The 15,423-nt window shown below is 51.9% G+C and overlaps 7 protein-coding genes across 7 annotated transcripts; 2 read left to right on the forward strand and 5 right to left on the reverse strand.

Annotated features, from left to right (window-relative positions):
* Positions 1-60: 60 nt before the first annotated feature.
* On the reverse strand, positions 61-1,452 carry CTAM01_12294 (alanine racemase domain-containing protein; the record flags this gene model as incomplete). The annotated part of the gene is made up of 4 exons (XM_060528301.1): positions 61-491; positions 555-1,041; positions 1,105-1,221; positions 1,282-1,452. The coding sequence occupies 4 exons, from the start codon at positions 1,450-1,452 to the stop codon at positions 61-63; spliced, it is 1,206 nt and encodes a 401-aa protein (XP_060377070.1).
* Positions 1,453-2,024: 572 nt separating this feature from the next.
* Positions 2,025-3,754, reverse strand: CTAM01_12295 (cytochrome P450 17A1; the record flags this gene model as incomplete). The annotated part of the gene is made up of 5 exons (XM_060528302.1): positions 2,025-2,712; positions 2,769-3,080; positions 3,146-3,270; positions 3,344-3,540; positions 3,745-3,754. 5 exons carry the CDS (start codon positions 3,752-3,754, stop codon positions 2,025-2,027), a joined length of 1,332 nt encoding a protein of 443 aa, XP_060377071.1.
* A 1,015-nt stretch (positions 3,755-4,769) lies between these two features.
* On the forward strand, positions 4,770-5,873 carry CTAM01_12296 (uncharacterized protein; the record flags this gene model as incomplete). Its single annotated transcript, XM_060528303.1, has 1 exon — positions 4,770-5,873. One exon carries the CDS (start codon positions 4,770-4,772, stop codon positions 5,871-5,873), a length of 1,104 nt encoding a protein of 367 aa, XP_060377072.1.
* Positions 5,874-6,050: 177 nt separating this feature from the next.
* On the reverse strand, positions 6,051-7,064 carry CTAM01_12297 (uncharacterized protein; the record flags this gene model as incomplete). The annotated part of the gene is made up of 2 exons (XM_060528304.1): positions 6,051-6,907; positions 6,959-7,064. The coding sequence occupies 2 exons, from the start codon at positions 7,062-7,064 to the stop codon at positions 6,051-6,053; spliced, it is 963 nt and encodes a 320-aa protein (XP_060377073.1).
* Positions 7,065-7,991: 927 nt separating this feature from the next.
* On the forward strand, positions 7,992-9,891 carry CTAM01_12298 (uncharacterized protein; the record flags this gene model as incomplete). The annotated part of the gene is made up of 2 exons (XM_060528305.1): positions 7,992-8,959; positions 9,276-9,891. Coding segments are annotated over 2 exons (1,584 nt in total), but the record flags the coding sequence as incomplete, so codon positions are not given.
* A 370-nt stretch (positions 9,892-10,261) lies between these two features.
* CTAM01_12299 (FAD binding domain-containing protein) lies at positions 10,262-11,707 on the reverse strand (the record flags this gene model as incomplete). Its single annotated transcript, XM_060528306.1, has 1 exon — positions 10,262-11,707. One exon carries the CDS (start codon positions 11,705-11,707, stop codon positions 10,262-10,264), a length of 1,446 nt encoding a protein of 481 aa, XP_060377075.1.
* Positions 11,708-12,176: 469 nt separating this feature from the next.
* Positions 12,177-14,054, reverse strand: CTAM01_12300 (major facilitator superfamily transporter; the record flags this gene model as incomplete). Its single annotated transcript, XM_060528307.1, has 4 exons — positions 12,177-12,833; positions 12,899-13,289; positions 13,362-13,714; positions 13,779-14,054. 4 exons carry the CDS (start codon positions 14,052-14,054, stop codon positions 12,177-12,179), a joined length of 1,677 nt encoding a protein of 558 aa, XP_060377076.1.
* Positions 14,055-15,423: the final 1,369 nt, after the last annotated feature.

Consider the following 15,423-nt stretch of genomic DNA (forward strand, 5'->3'; position numbering starts at 1 on the left):
TAGTAAGGTATGAGGGACTAAGGCTTCTTCTATTTGACTAAACTGTCAAACTTTTCACCATTACCACCCCTTCCACGGAACCCAGGTATCTACCACAACATCATTCTCATCTACAACGTAGTAAACATAAAAGGCCGCAGCAGTAATGCAGGCATGCTGGACATTGAGGAACACCTTATCGCCAACATCGAAATTCGCTTCCACATCTCTGCGCTCCGGCTCAGCAGTCTTTGAGCCCGGTGTCTGAACTTCACCCAGGATACCGTGTTCCTGAGACATTCGAACAACAGCCCAGTCAGGCTTGCCGACAACCTTGCCATAGCCTGGGTCCGGGCCAGCTTCCTTTGACAAGGCGATTGTCCCGGCGTTGATGAGAGCCTCGTTGCGCTCCGGGTACACGCCGCAGACTTCGGAGAGGACGCGGATGGCCTGGTCTTCGGCTCCAATGACGCTGGTTGCGACCTGTTGGAGATCGTTTGTTGGGAAGTTCCCTAAGAAACCCTCGTGTTAATCGTGTCTCGCCTCTGCGGTCAAGATTAGCGAGAAGTACATACCGGCGTGCAACTCCAAGGTGACGTTCTCGGGGATCGCTGCCTTAAGAGTGCCAACAACATGAGCCGTCGGTGTAGCGCCCACAGATAGAGTGAGTTTTCTGTCACCAGTGACCAGCTTCGCAGCGCTCAGGACACTGTTGATTTCGACCGTAAGGAGATCCTCCACTTCTTGTGGTGTCCGGCACCCATAAGAGTGGCCTGCATGGCAGTAGAAACCCTTGAGAGTGACGGCTGGTGAGTTGTTGACGTGTTGAATCAACTTTGTAAGACGATCGCTGCCCAGGGGAAGACCGGCGCGCTTGCTACCCACATCGAGCTTGATGTAGATGTCCCAGGGTTTGATTGTGCTTTCCGTGTTCTTGGCGACAAATTTCTCTACGATTATGAGCTGCTTCTCATGGTCGATCATGAGCTGGACGTTGGTGGACTTTCGAAGATCTTCCAGCAGATGGATGGTGCTTGCTGGAGGCGGCAGCCCATACAGAACCTAAAAGAAAATGCCTCAGTTCTGCGAGTCCTTGTGTATCTTTACTGGCGAATCATAACAAACCTCCTCGAGAATGCCCTCTTCTGCTAATGGCAATAATCCCCGGATTTCTGACAGTGTTGATGCCACAACTCTCTTGTACTTGCCATTTCCCAGCATCAACCGCGTGACTTCTAGACTCTGCGAGTCAGTTAGTCATGACCTCAAATACGTCGGAGTGGAAATATGTCAATTTCCTACCTTGAGGGTCTTAACATGAGGTCTAAGTGTGACTCCGGCCTTCTCGACATCCTGATGCAGCCTCTCAATATTCTTCTTGATGGTTGGCAAGCTGAGAACAAAAGAGGGCGTAGGCAGGTCAGTGACCTTGGAGCCAATGAAGGAGCGGTGGTTCTGTAACGAATAATCCATGGTGCCTGTCTACAGTATGGAAGTATGCGTGCTGCAACGTTATGCTTCTAGAGAGACTGCCAGCAACTGAAGAGACAGCATGATTTTCCCCGAACCCTGCCACTTTCCCGCGGACCAGTCGGAGTCGACTTGTTGACATGGGCTACACTGTCCAGAAAGGACGCCTGAGAGAGGAGGAATCAGTGCGACCGAGATAGCCGAAAGCGGCGCTAGACAGCTGTGGGGCATCTCCCCGCTCCGGCGCCGGCAAGGATTCAGCGCGGAAAACGTCTTTATTGGCAGAGTTGCCCGTTTCCTTGTCATCGCTTATCGTCGGTTGCTCGATGACGGAGACATTGACCGGCGTTGCATCAACATATGAACCAATTAGTTGATAACTTCCCTCAAGCCACAACTTGTAACACGGTATTGTAGACACTGATTATCGTCGTCTCAGGAATCTGTGCAGCATTGTCATTAGGCAAGGTTACCATACTACTGAGATCCCTTTAGCCTACTAACTTGGCCGTGGCAACCAGATGCCTCAAAAGAAAAAAGGAACAAGTTGAAGAAACGAAAAGTTTCAACGAGGACTATTCCCTTCGCGGCTTCAGCTGAACAACAAACCGTTCGTTGTAGGCAATACCCCCGACAACCACAAACTCTCCCTCTTCCTTCATATCAAAGTCAAACTGCCGAAAAGTCTCTGGGAGCAGCTTGTACAACTCCATGATGGCAAGGTCTTTTCCTAGACAGACTCTAGGCCCAACGCCAAACACAAAAGCAGAAGCATCCATCTCGCTGATATGCTCCTTGGAATTTCCCTCGTCCTCAAGCCACCGCTCTGGTCGATATACCTCTGGGTCCGGGGCATACAGATGAGGGTCCCGTTGAACGACGTACGAATTGCTCGTGATTTCTGCGCCAGCGGGTACCCAGGTACCGCCCACGACTTTACCATCCGGGGACGGCGCCACTCTGCCGAACAAGTTCGTCGCGGGCGGGTGAAGTCTCAGAGACTCCTTGATACATGCCACAAAGTAGGGCAAGTGTGCCCTTGTCTCTTCGAATTGGATGGGTGTGCTGAGAAGTTTGGCGTCGGCGGCAGCTGCTAACTCGGCTCTTACACGTGCGAACACGGCCGGATGGGTCAGAAGGAATCGGATGGTACTGCCGAGCGCCGTTCCGGTCGTATCTGCGCCGGCTTGAATGAGCAGCGTTACGTGCGCGCGCTTCTGCATCGCCGTCAATGGCTTTCCGTCCATCCGTGCCTCGAGGCACCTATAACCAGGTTAGTATTGCGCCTTGATGACACGCAGGGGTTTGATGTGACGAACAGTTGCAAAAAGTCTGGTCTTTCCTGGGAAAAGTCCTCTTGCGACATGCGCTGCTCCCGACCAGAGACCTCCCTGTCTGCTTGCCTCATCAAGTATCCCATGCCGTTGTCATCGCTTGTCTCTGGTAGAAAATATTTACCCAGCGAGCCTTTCAGAATCACATCCCGAAAGAAGCGGAAACGACCTGCAAACCCGAAGAAGACTAATCCCTCTCGCCAACTTTTGAGCATGTTGCGCTCGTCACGACTGTTGTCGACGAAGCCCCAGGGGTTGGTGAAACAGACTAGCGTCATGATATCGGCCGCGAACTCTCTTAGATGAGGTTAGCCTTGTCACAAGGTTTTTTGCATCTTTGCTAAGAGCATGTCAATACTCACGCTACTTTGTCGGAGAGAATAACTGCCTGATTCTTCTCGGCAAATTCGGTCATCCGTTGCACAAAAAGTTGAATGTGTGCGTCTATTCGTGGTTCCCAATTGTTCTTCAATCCACCTACGGACCACTGGACAGTTCAGTATTAGTCAAAGGCGCGCCGAGGATGCAACTAACAGCGTAGAACTGTTGCAGAGACATACCGATGGACCGCCGAGGGCTTTTCTCAAGGACTTATGCACACTCCCATCAATGGTCGAGAATAGGTGCGGTGGGCCAAGTGCACCGGAACCGTAAAGGGAAGCTTTGTTACTGCATTTCGAATCCCAGTAGATATCCTTGACAGCCTTGGATTGAGGAAAAAGCAGAAGCGATGGTGCTATGCGGATAGGCTTCTCAACTTCGCCGATCAGTTAGTACTAGTCTATCACTTTCCAAAAGATTGGACGGGACACTAGCTAGTGAATCTCGTGGTAATCTCAGATGAAAGAACAAGACGGGCAACAACTCACATCCATATTTTTTGGCCAGGTACAGCAACCAATGTGGCTCAAGCCCAAATACAGATATGACAGCGGAGCAAAGTGAGAATGAAGCCGCATACCATGGGCCATGATAGTTGGATAAGGGGTGTAAGTACAAATTATAGAAGATTCGTAAAATTAGTGTCGAAATTGTCGCGATAGACAAAAAAGCCCCGGTCGAGGCTAGCGAAAGCTCTGGCGCATCAAGTAGCACCATAGTCACGGGGGGTTTGGTGAGAAGGTTCGATAAGATGTTGTGCATGCTTGTTACCATAGACTCAAATAGGCACGTGGGATATATATACAAATATTCTATAACAGCCAGATTTGCAGATCTCTTTCATTTTCCTCTACCTCAGTCATGAGCTGTCTTAGAGCAAGATCATATGCTTTCATATCATAGCCACCTCATTCGTCTCATTTGTCTGGCCTGATATGCAGCAAGTTCCCAGTCCTACTCTGACTGCTGTCTTATACCCATTGTACAACATGCCCCTCATCGATGGCCTATCGGCAACGTGTGATCAGCCCTTGAATGCTGCTTTGAGTAGGACGGATAAGTATAGTGCTGATTATGAACAGTGCTGCATGGATGATGCAACCCTGCATCGGTTGTTGGCTGGAGCCAACCTCTATTGAACCTGCAGACGTGCCGAGCCGGGCAAAAGATCCATCGTTCAAGCGCAACTTGCCGGGTCCCGCGTCTAGGCGCCAAAAAACCTAAGGCGCATGTGCGTTGGCAGCTCAAATTATGGTGTGTTCGTGTGCGCTGTGAGACATACATGTTGACCGAGATGGAGAGCAGTGCCATGCCTGAAATTTTGACTTTCTTCCATTTCCATATGTGAGCGTATTCAGCGAGGAAATGAACATGTCGATCAAATCATGCTCGAGGTATTCCGCGGACAACAGGACACAGACTGATTAGTCACGCCGTTTCCGACGCCGGAGATCCACCCCGAATCGTCTTATCTCGCTCTGGGGTTGCCGACCCCGCAGCCGATCTTATGCGGGATCTTGGAGTCCCGTGTTCACTTCATCTTTGGCATTGAGAACCTGTTCACGTCATGTAATCTCATCTCAACAACCCAAAATCGTCGCCAAAATGTACACTGTCAATGTGGGAGACGGGCTAGACAGCCTAGACACACCTTCCATGATCGTGGATCTCGACCTCATGGAAGCAAACATCAAGAAGCTATTCGACAGCCTACTTCCCACCGGAGTCAACATCCGCCCTCACCTCAAGACAACAAAGAGCGCAGCTCTTGCCGGCAAGCTTGCTGCTGCCGGTGCCAAAGGCTGCTGTGTGGCCAAAGTGTCAGAAGCAGAAGCCATCACGGCGGCGGGCTTCGACGACATCCTCATTACGTGCGAAATCATTGGCAAACCGAAAGTGAAGCGTCTTGTTGAACTTTTTAAGAAAAACAAGAAAATTAGAATTGTCATCGATAGCGAAGTTGGTGCAACGGCAATCAACGACGCGTTGGAGGAGGCCGGTGTCGAGGAGCCTATTCTCACACTGATTGACTTGGATGTTGGACTGCATCGGACTGGCGTGGCCGCAGGCGAGCCTGCCTTGGCTCTGGCGAGACACATTGGAAATCTCAAGCATCTCAACCTGATTGGTGTACAGGGATACGAGGGCCACCTGCAGCACCTCCACGACCGGGAGGACCGAAAGAGACAGTGCCTCGAGTCCATGAAGACGCTGACCGAGACGGCAGAAGCGCTTCGGAAAGCAGGTTTCGGCATCGAGGTGGTCACAACCGGCGGCACAGGCACCGCTGAATTCTGCGTTACGGTTCCAGGAGTCACGGAATTGCAGCCGGGATCCTTCATCTTCATGGATACGGACTACCGCAACGCCGTCGGCTCGTTCTACTCCAATAGCTTAACGCTGTTAGCGACCGTTGTCAGCAAGCAGGGCGAGCGGCAAGTAACGATTGATACGGGGCTGAAGTCGTTGACGACGGACAGCGGACTTGCTGAATGCAAAGACCGACGCTATACCCACGCCAACCTGGGAGACGAGCATGGTTCGCTTAGTTGGGAGGAGGAAACTCCCGCCTTGGCGGTGGGAGATCGGGTTGAAATGGTTCCCAGTCATATTGATCCAACGATTAACCTGCACGACTGGTATTACGCCCATCGTAATGGGGTTATCGAAGAAATCTGGTCGGTTGACTCCAGAGGGAAGGTGCAATAGTTTGCGGTCGGCTTCACGCCTCAACTAGCGCCTTGAACCAAGCACGTCTGAATGATGCAAAACATGATGAGTCAGGGGTATTATGGATATGTACATAGGATATGAGATCTGATACATAATGCCCTTGGAAAAATGAACTGAACCATATCAGGTCGAGTATACGTCTAGGCCTTGCATCTAAATCTTGGCTTTCGAGTGACTCCTTTCTTTCAAGTTCCTCTCAGCGGGCAAAACCATGTTCACATGAGTACTCAGAGCGACAACATCTCCACCCTGATCTAGAACAATAACCTCGAGATCTAGTCTGCCATTTCGGATGACCTTTGCCATTGTCCGAAGGAAGAGCCACTCGGCTCCCTCCTCCGGCAAAGCCTTCTTCACGTCCAGATTCAGAGCAAGGGTAGGGTACCAAAACATCTCATTCGACCGAAAAGGTGTCTGTTCCTCGTCGCGCTTCGGTCTCCATGCCTCTATTACTGTCGGATACGCGTCCACAACATAACCGAGCGATGCATTCGTAAACTTCTGGCCGTCTTTCAGCCGCAACCAGAGATCGACGATTCCACGGCGTGAGTCCTCGCGCGGAACGTAGTACTCGAGATTGTTGTGAGCGCGGGCGTAGGACGTCGCGCGAGCATTGAGCTTTAGCTTGCGCACCCAGTGGGGGTCCTTATCCTGACCGAGGAGGGAGAGATTGGCGGTCTTGGCTGGCGGAGTCATTGCCCAGCCACTCTCTAGCGTCAGGCCCTTCTCGACAGTTAAGCGCGTATTGATCAAGTAGGCGACGACCTCTTTTCTGGAAGACGGCGTAAACCAGGGAGCTGATGATTGGAGATCATGTTGATAGAGGGAGACGTGCAACGTTGAAAGATTGCGGCCGAGCTTGACTTCATCGACGATAAGAATTGCAGGACCAATCTCCGTGCGATTGACGTACTCGAAATGCGCCGAAATGGAGTCGGGTTGTCCGCGTGTTGTAAGGTGCTGCGATGCCGCACGGAGAATCACCGATGCGACGTAACCGCCATTCGGAACTGCGCGCTGTCAATGATGAGCCCAATGGGCGTAGAGAACAAGCGACTGACCTGAGCCGGTGCACCAGCTGGGAACCAAGTTTGCTCCGTACACATTGGGACCGAGTTTTGTTATCGTCGTAGCACTTGAGAATGTTACAAGCTCCTCAGACGTCATGATATCGACAGGATCCCGCTGATTTCAAGGGTCAAAGTCTTGTCCTCTTCGCCAAGAGGCTCAATCACAGGGATGCTGATTAGCCTTTGCAACACCACCGGTCAGTAAGTCGATAAGGCCGTTCAATAGATGGAGGAGAAATCTGAGTTTAGGATCAGTAATACACGAAAAGAACTTGGATGAAGCTGAACTATCGTCGAGTCGCTGGAATCCGGGGAAGCTTCTGGGGTATCGACAATGTGGGTCCGGTTCTCGAACTCTTGTTGGCTCTCACTTTGTCCATCTCCAAGATCAGAGAGGGCGGGCGGAGTTCAAACCGAACCCGTTCCTGAGTGAGCCTCGGCTTTGCACATGTCACCTGACTCAGGCCCGCTCAATCTGGACAACGCTCCAGGAGCTTGGGCGTCCGGCCACTTCTAAACAGCAATTGCTTTAGCCTCGGTAAGTGGACCTGTGGGAGCCGTCAGCGCACGCAGCCAAGCTCACTCCTGAGTATTTAGCGTGAGTGAGATGAGTCTCACCCTCACCCTCAGTGGCTCACACTCGTAACTGAAAGCCCCCTAAGAAGTCCACACAGGGCGGCGCCATGAGTCCATGACTGGTGTGAGATTTGAGGCGCCACACAACGCGCAATGCGATCCTCCCAGGCACGCCAGATTAGAGTAACGGATCCTCCGTGGACTATGCCCAACGCCGGCCGTCGTACGGTTTTCAGGCTACTGCTCCGATGCGAGTCCCAACAGTTAGGTTCCTGGGTCCACGGCGCGTCCCAACAACGGCGTGGCCGCAGGACGCCTACCGAGTCTCCGGGCCTTTGATAAGATTTTATCGCCGAGATGAGATCAGTCATCAGAAAATGGATCTGACGTTCAAAATATGAAGGCTGATGCTCCCTCCTCGCGAATGTGCAGTTGATGCCCAAATCCTTTGCTCAACTTTCCTCACCAAAGCTTACGTCTGCTCGTTTATTATCTCACTCTTAGTTTATCTCATTGCTCGTGGTGCACGCCCCAAGAAGCCCTCAAAATGGCACCGAAATCAGACCCGTTCCCAGGCTTCACGGCCATCACCGACCAAATTTTCTTTCGGGAGGGCGAACCAGTAACAGAGGGCACGCAGCCATCAGCAGATCACCCAAGGGTCGTCATCATTTACAGCTGGGGCGACGCCATACCAAAACACGTCTCCAAATACGCCGATGGATTCCGCACACTCTTTCCGCACGCAAAACAGATCGCCGTGCTTTCGCCCATCGTCAAAGCCATGAGAGAGGACCTTCAGACCCGCTCCAACAACATGAAGCCCATCATCGAAGCCGCCTATCCCTCGACAACGTCCGGAACACCAGACCCCAACGAAGATGCGGTCCTCATGCATGTCATGTCCAACACGGGCGGCATCAACTACGCTGGAACGCTGCACGCCTACCAAGAGAGATTTGGTCGCCCCATGCCGCATCGCCTGTCTAGCTACGACTCGACGCCCGGCAGCGTGATCATGACCTGGAACAACCTCAAGCGCTGGTCTCTGGCCATGACCCTTGGCACCGCTGGTTGGTTTCCCTGGCCGTTCGTTGTGACACAGTGCATCATGGGCGTCTTCCTTCTTCTGAATCACAGCTTCGAGCACCTCACCGGCCGGGAAAGCGCGCCCGTCTTCAGCGTCGCGGCCATTGGCGACACGAAGTATGTTTCCAAGGGATCACGCAAACTGTATCTGTATAGTAAGGAGGATCCGCTCATTGGCTGGGAGGATATCGAGGAGAATATGGCCGAGGCGAAGGGCAAGGGCTACGCCTATGATGCGGTGCGTTTCGATGGCAGTGGCCATGTTGGGCATATGCGGATGCATCCTGACCAGTACTGGAACGCTATTGCATCGGCTTGGAAAGAAACGTGAAGTTCCTGAAGGATCTGTAATGAAGGACATATGGTTGGAACTGGTCTTGAGGCGTGTTGTACCTCCACGTCATGTTGTCAAATGCACGGTGGGCTCAATTGACCAGGACGAGAGGATATTTCGTCGTGTGCTAAAAGACTCTGCCCGGGCGCGGAAAGAATAGACTTATGATAATAATGAGAATAGATTAAGCAATGATGAGCGGTCACGCCGGGTATGACGTCAATATTTCTTCACCCCATTCTCAACTTATTTACACATGTCGACTTACAGCTTCTTTCCCCTTCTACCCAAGATAGGTCTGTGACCGAGTATCACAGCTTACCCTATAGATATTCACCAACAAACATACCCAAAGAAGAATTCCACGCTCGAACACACGATCATGGGCTCCAAAGCCAGCCTGGCGCCCTTGGCATCACTGCGCGTGTCCAAGCACCTCATCCCGGCACATGGACTGTTCCCAAACACAAGCATCCAAAACAAACCCCTATTGATCTATCACTCCGCCTTTTCGTCAACGAGTGTATCAGCCATCGAATCTCGCCTTACCTCCCTTGGTGTCGTCGAGCCGCAATGGCGATATACCATGTACAGCACGAGTCACTTTCACAGTACAACACACGAAGTTCTGAGCATTAGCCATGGGCGCGCTAAGCTTTGTTTTGGGGGCGAAGATAATGAAGGCCGGATCGAGCCTGTAGTTGAGAAGGGCGATGTCATCATTGTACCGGCCGGCGTTTCTCACCGCTTGCTGGATGATTTTGGCAGCGGATTCGAGATGGTCGGAAGTTATCCCAAAGGCTGCCACTGGGATATGTGCTACGGCAAAAGGGGCGAAGAAGGAAAGATTGATGCCATTGCTGAGGTACCGTGGTTTAACAGAGATCCGATATATGGAGATCATGGGCCAGCAGTAGAGGTTTGATATCTTGTGACAATTTGACAGCCGTATACCTGCGAATATCAACAGCATTATTGACACATGCATGATCCCAACAAGTTCCAGAACATGACGCGCAACACAAGGTCTTGATGCTAAAGTTACTACCGACAGCAGAATCCGAAATGTGACAAGTATCAGAAGAATAACCCGAACTCCGCTCAGTATGCAGGATGCAGAATATTTGACGCCAAAAGAACACGGATTAACCACATCGACATAGACATTCCGCACCGTCATGGCATCATGCTCTCATAACCCATTACAAACATTCAAACAATGACACCGCATAATGAACATGACCCATAGACATCGGACCACCATTCCCTGATCGGCCGTATAAAGCATTCTGCTCTCACTTCCGTATTGCAGACCAAACACCGACGAGGCCAGCAACCGGCCACGTGATCGCCAGCCTGTCTTTCAATGACTTTCTCCTCCGTTCCTTGCTCACATCAACCGTAATCTTGTCATAAACCGTCGGTAAACTCGTCGCGCTGTACCGATCTCGCAGTTTTGTATACCAATCTTTATCGTAAACGTCCCAGAATTGCGACTCGGTGTAGTACGCGTGAGAGTATAAAACCTTGCGCCCGCCTAGCTCCATGACCTTCGCCTCGAGATCTCGGTTCTGACGGACGAACCTATCAATCTTCTTTGACGATGCTCCCCACACACCCACATTGAGCATCGGTTGCGGCGTCTCTCCTCCAGGCTCCATCGTGTAGGGGTGGAAGCCAACGGTTTCAGTGGCACGCAGGGGGCACAGCCAGAGTGGCCATATTTCGAGGTTGTCTGCCACGTAGTCGATGAATTCCTGGACTGTGCTGTATGGAAGCGAGAGGTCGTGAACGGTATATTTAAATGTCATTCGACTGTTGCCGCTTAGGCCGGCTTTGTATAGTGTCCTTGTGTCCATGAGTCGATTCAGAGCCCGGCGAGTTAGTCGATTGAAAGGGACAAAGCCAAAATATTTGAAGGCCAACTCGCCCATCCAGAATGCACCCCGGTCGTACCGAAATAAGTAATCCTGCAGCGGTACATAATCCGGCGTCGGTGTGCCATTTGCGATTCGCTTCCGTGCATGCAGATAGAACCAAGGATCCTTGGATCTGCTGAATGTCTGTGGCTGGCATTTTTCGGGCAGATCATCCGTCATATGACCCGTAACAACAGCGGCGCTCGTCCTCGAAAAGACCAGTCCTTCGACGTAGTCATTGTGCGCCAGATTCGTCTCCCGTTGTATCGCAGCAACGGCTTCCGGAATTGTCGAGTACGAGTGATAGCTGAGCTTGACGAATTGCTTGGCCTTCAGCAACTGCAGCTCCAGTTTTGTGACGATACCAAGGGTCCCCAGCGCCCCTGCCGCACCCTTGAAGAGATCTGGATTCTCGGTCTGGGAGGCATTAACGACCTCCCCACTCGCGAGAATCATTTCTACAGACTGCACCGTCTGGTCAAAATACCCGTAGCGAAAGGAGCTGCTCTCTCCGGCTGACCCGGCGAAGCCGCCGCCGACAGTGATGCCCGGAAACTCCATAACGACAGGTGGGACAAACCCGCACCGATAGGTGGCCGCAACGAGCTGGTCCATGGGGACATTGGGCTCGACTACGGCGACGGCGGCCGCAGTGTCGATGTGCAGAACATGATGCAGCTCGCTGATGTCGACGACGCGCTGGTGGTGGGCGGGCCGGGTGCTGCTGGTGGAACCGTGAAAGATGCGGAAAGGTTCCCGGCGCGAGTGGAAGTCCCTTACGACCTCAGCGATGCGCTTGACAGCTGCGTTATGGTCGTCCATTTGAGTGTGGCCCGGAGCTGGCAGCTAAGAAAGCTGCAGAACGGAAAGTCTGCTGAAGACAAACCTCGAAGCTGCGATCCGACGACAGCTTGGAGATCTGGGGTTCCGGAGAACGGAAAGTCAATTGTCAAGATGTCATTGAGAACGGACGGATGCAACGCTGTGTGGCTAAGGCAAGTTGTAACGGGGATTGTCAGAAGTTGGCTTGACCCACTCCGGACAGCTGGATACACCGTCATTGGGCCTTTTCCACGATGCATTGACGATGACTAAGACAGGGATTTCTTTATTATGAGCGCTAGGATCCGTGACTGACTGACAATCTTAACCCTGCATGATGTTGTAGATTGGACTGTAATCACTGACTCCTTTTGTGGGTTACTGCTGATATCTGTCGTCATTGAAGCTAGTATGTAGTCTCTATATATCGTTTCCATATCGAAAGTCTTCTTTTCTCGCAACGAATATATCACTTGCCCTCGGCGTCTTTCTTTTCGTCACCCTCCCCAGGAATCTTCTTTAGTCCAACACCAGCAACGCCAATGACACTCGCCGCGGCCATGACAGCAGCAACTATGAATGTCCTGGTGATGGCATGATTATATACCTGTAGTAGTGTACCAAATTGGTCCGGAGATACCAAGTCTCTAAGTTGAGTTGCACCCGAGTTTCTAATTGCTTCGGGATCTACCCCTGGGACGTTGGAGATTATTCCCGACGTTAACGTGCTTGCGAACACGGCCTGGGCAACTGTGATGGCAGTAGTAGGACCGAAGCATTGGAAGAATAGTACCACCGCCACTCCTATGGCAACGTCGGCCTCTTCCAGACTGCTCTGGACAGCGACCGCTGCTTGCTGTGTCGATGCCCCAATACCAAGCCCGGCGATGACTTGAAAGGGAACCCAGAGGTTCGCGCCTGAAGATACCTTGAGCGTCGAGAGAAGACCGGCGCCAATAGAGACAAGAACGGTACCAGCGAGCATGAAAGGCTGGTAGTAACCCGTCTTTGTGACACCCCAGCCACTGAGGAAAATGGTGAGGATAAATGCTAGACACAAGGCCAGGTATCGAACACCAGACTCCTCAGGCGTGGCACCCTGAATGGCTTGAAACCAGAGAGGCACCTATAAGAGCTGTTAGCTTGTGTTCTGTGCTGAACAGCATCTTTTAAAAAAATTGGGTATCATACGTAGTAAACGAGAGTAAAAAAGGCACTGTCCAAGCAAAAACCGAAAAAGGCCCCAAAGATAATCACACGCGTCTTAGCTAGGCGCGGCGGCACCAGCGCCTTTTCGCCCATCCACCACTGTTCGGCCACGAAGCCGATGACGAGGACGCCAGCGACTACAAAGCATGCAATGGTTCGTTTGTCATCCCACGCGAAAAGCGCGCCTCCGAATTGGAGGGCCAGGAGGAATGAGGTGATCCCTGGCAGTAAGAGGAGCATGCCAAGATAATCCAAGCCCCGGATTTTCTGCAGCCAAGGCCGCCGCTGCTCCTCGGTTGGTGGGGACGACTTGACCAGAAACAACGTCGCGAGAGCAGGTGGTCCGGCGATTGGAAGGTTGATGTAGAAACACCTGATAACGATTTGTTATTAGCAAGGTAGATGCTGCATGGCGAGCAGATTCAAGCAACGGGATACCACTTACCATCTCCACGTGAGGTAGCTGTTCGTGATAACGCCGCCTACCACCGGCCCGAGAACAGCTGCAACACCATAGACCATACCTATGGCACCTACGTACATCGGCAGATGTTTTGCAGGAAGGGCTGCTGAGATGAGTACCAAGCAGCCGCTTTGGAGGCCAGATGCACCGAGGCCGGCGACGGCGCGTCCGACGATGAAGACTGCTGAGCTCGGGCTCACTGCGCATATGAGGGACCCAATTTCGAAGATGACGAGAGAGATCACGAAAATGATCTTGACATTGAACTGGTTGTACAGGCGCCCGAAGATGAGTTGGAATGCGCAAAGAGTCATTTGATATGCTGAGCCGTACCACTATAAACTTATTAGCCCTAGTTCGCTGGATTGGAGTCTGTTCATGGAATGCAATGCGACTTACACCAACGTCTGTGAGAGATCCAAACTCATCAGTGATGCGGGGAATGGCTGTCGCAATGATGCCTTCATCGAGGAAAGTACACAAAACACCAAGTGCAATGGCCAGCCAAATGACGAATATCTTCCATCCCGGAAGGCTCTCGCTTTCGTTAGTGTTCGACTCTTCAGAGTGGGATTCATCAGACTGAGTGCTGCTGTCGAGCACATTGCCCTTTTCCTGCTGGGCATCCATATTAACACCGGCTGTCTCAGGAGCAAGCGATTGTTCAGAAACCATGGGGAAAATCTGAAAAGTTCTACGCTTCAAAAGATGGTAGAGGATCCCAGCATAAGCAGATGCAACGGGACCACCTGGGTGTTCCCTCAGTCGTAATCACTTTTCCAGAGCAGCGAGTTCTGAAGTGCCTTGGTTCCATTTCGAGAATAGCACGGCGGAACCTCAGTAGAAGCCTCGCCCCGCTGCACCGGCTGACCGCCATGAGAGGATTCAAGCCTAGACATGGATCCCATCACACTGCCCCCAACCCGCATCTGGAAGGCCAAAACAAACCTCATGGGTAGATGTTGTGGATGTCTGAGGGGTAATACAAAGCTCGACATTTCTCATGTTCGAAAAATCACGATATCGGCCACCGGGGCGACTCCGCCGCTGCCTTATCGCTGACCACCCCCAGCAAAATGGCGACCACCCCTCTCTCTCAATGGGGCCGAAGGATTCGTGACTGGGCTACTAGTCACCAGCCTCCAGGCACCTGCATCAAGAATCGTTCTTTCAAGCATTTTTAGTCATGGAGAGTGAGGTCGATTATTGGTTCCCGAGGCACGGAAAGAATCTATGCGAACTGGGAAACCCGGAGACCCGCATACGAACCCATGCAAGGCACAGTATGCAACCACTTCAGAATGCATGCACTACAAAAGAACCGATGGGGGTCAATAGGATTTCCAGCCTTTCGGCGTGGCGAGGCATCACCGCATCGCTGACGAATGAGTGGGATCACCCACCCAATAGTTGGAATTATGTCGCCAAACCAGTTAGCCTTTTGCTCGATATTACCTGAGACTTTAGCATTTTGAGCCTTGACAGAGACATATGATTCAGGGTAGAGAGTCGAGTAACCAATCGGAACGCGTCTTAGTCGACTCCGGACGTCAAAGAAGGCGCGTAACTGTTGTACAGATTCAACTCATTGCACTCCAAGATGATTAGACACGGCAATATAATGCCGAGAAATGCCGCACTCCACTTTCTTTCGGTTCGTGAGCAATGATCAAATAATCAAAGAAAGATCAGGAGTGAAAGGTTGCTGTTCTAGATTCAAGAGGAGGGGCTACGGCAACCCGGTCTTATGAGAGTCACCCTCTCTCGGGCGACCACAACCTGAGAATCCCCATGAGATGGCGCGGCATCGAAGGATTGACGGTGTGAGGGATTCCGGGATCTTTACCTGTTTGAGCAGGTTGTGAAAGACCGGCGACCAGTCTAGAATACCTGATTTGGATAACCCGAAAACTGCCTGTTGTAAGTCTTGGCCCAAGGTACCTTACCCGAGGAGGCGTCGTCTGAGCTGTTCCGTGGTAAGCGCGGTCTGAGTATGGCGACATGAGCGGGAACTATCACGGGAGCCAGTTAATTAGACTGAGAG

Source organism: Colletotrichum tamarilloi (assembly GCF_030869305.1).
Source record: "Colletotrichum tamarilloi strain Tom-12 chromosome Unknown Scaffold_74.1, whole genome shotgun sequence".
Classification (NCBI taxonomy): domain Eukaryota; kingdom Fungi; phylum Ascomycota; class Sordariomycetes; order Glomerellales; family Glomerellaceae; genus Colletotrichum; species Colletotrichum tamarilloi.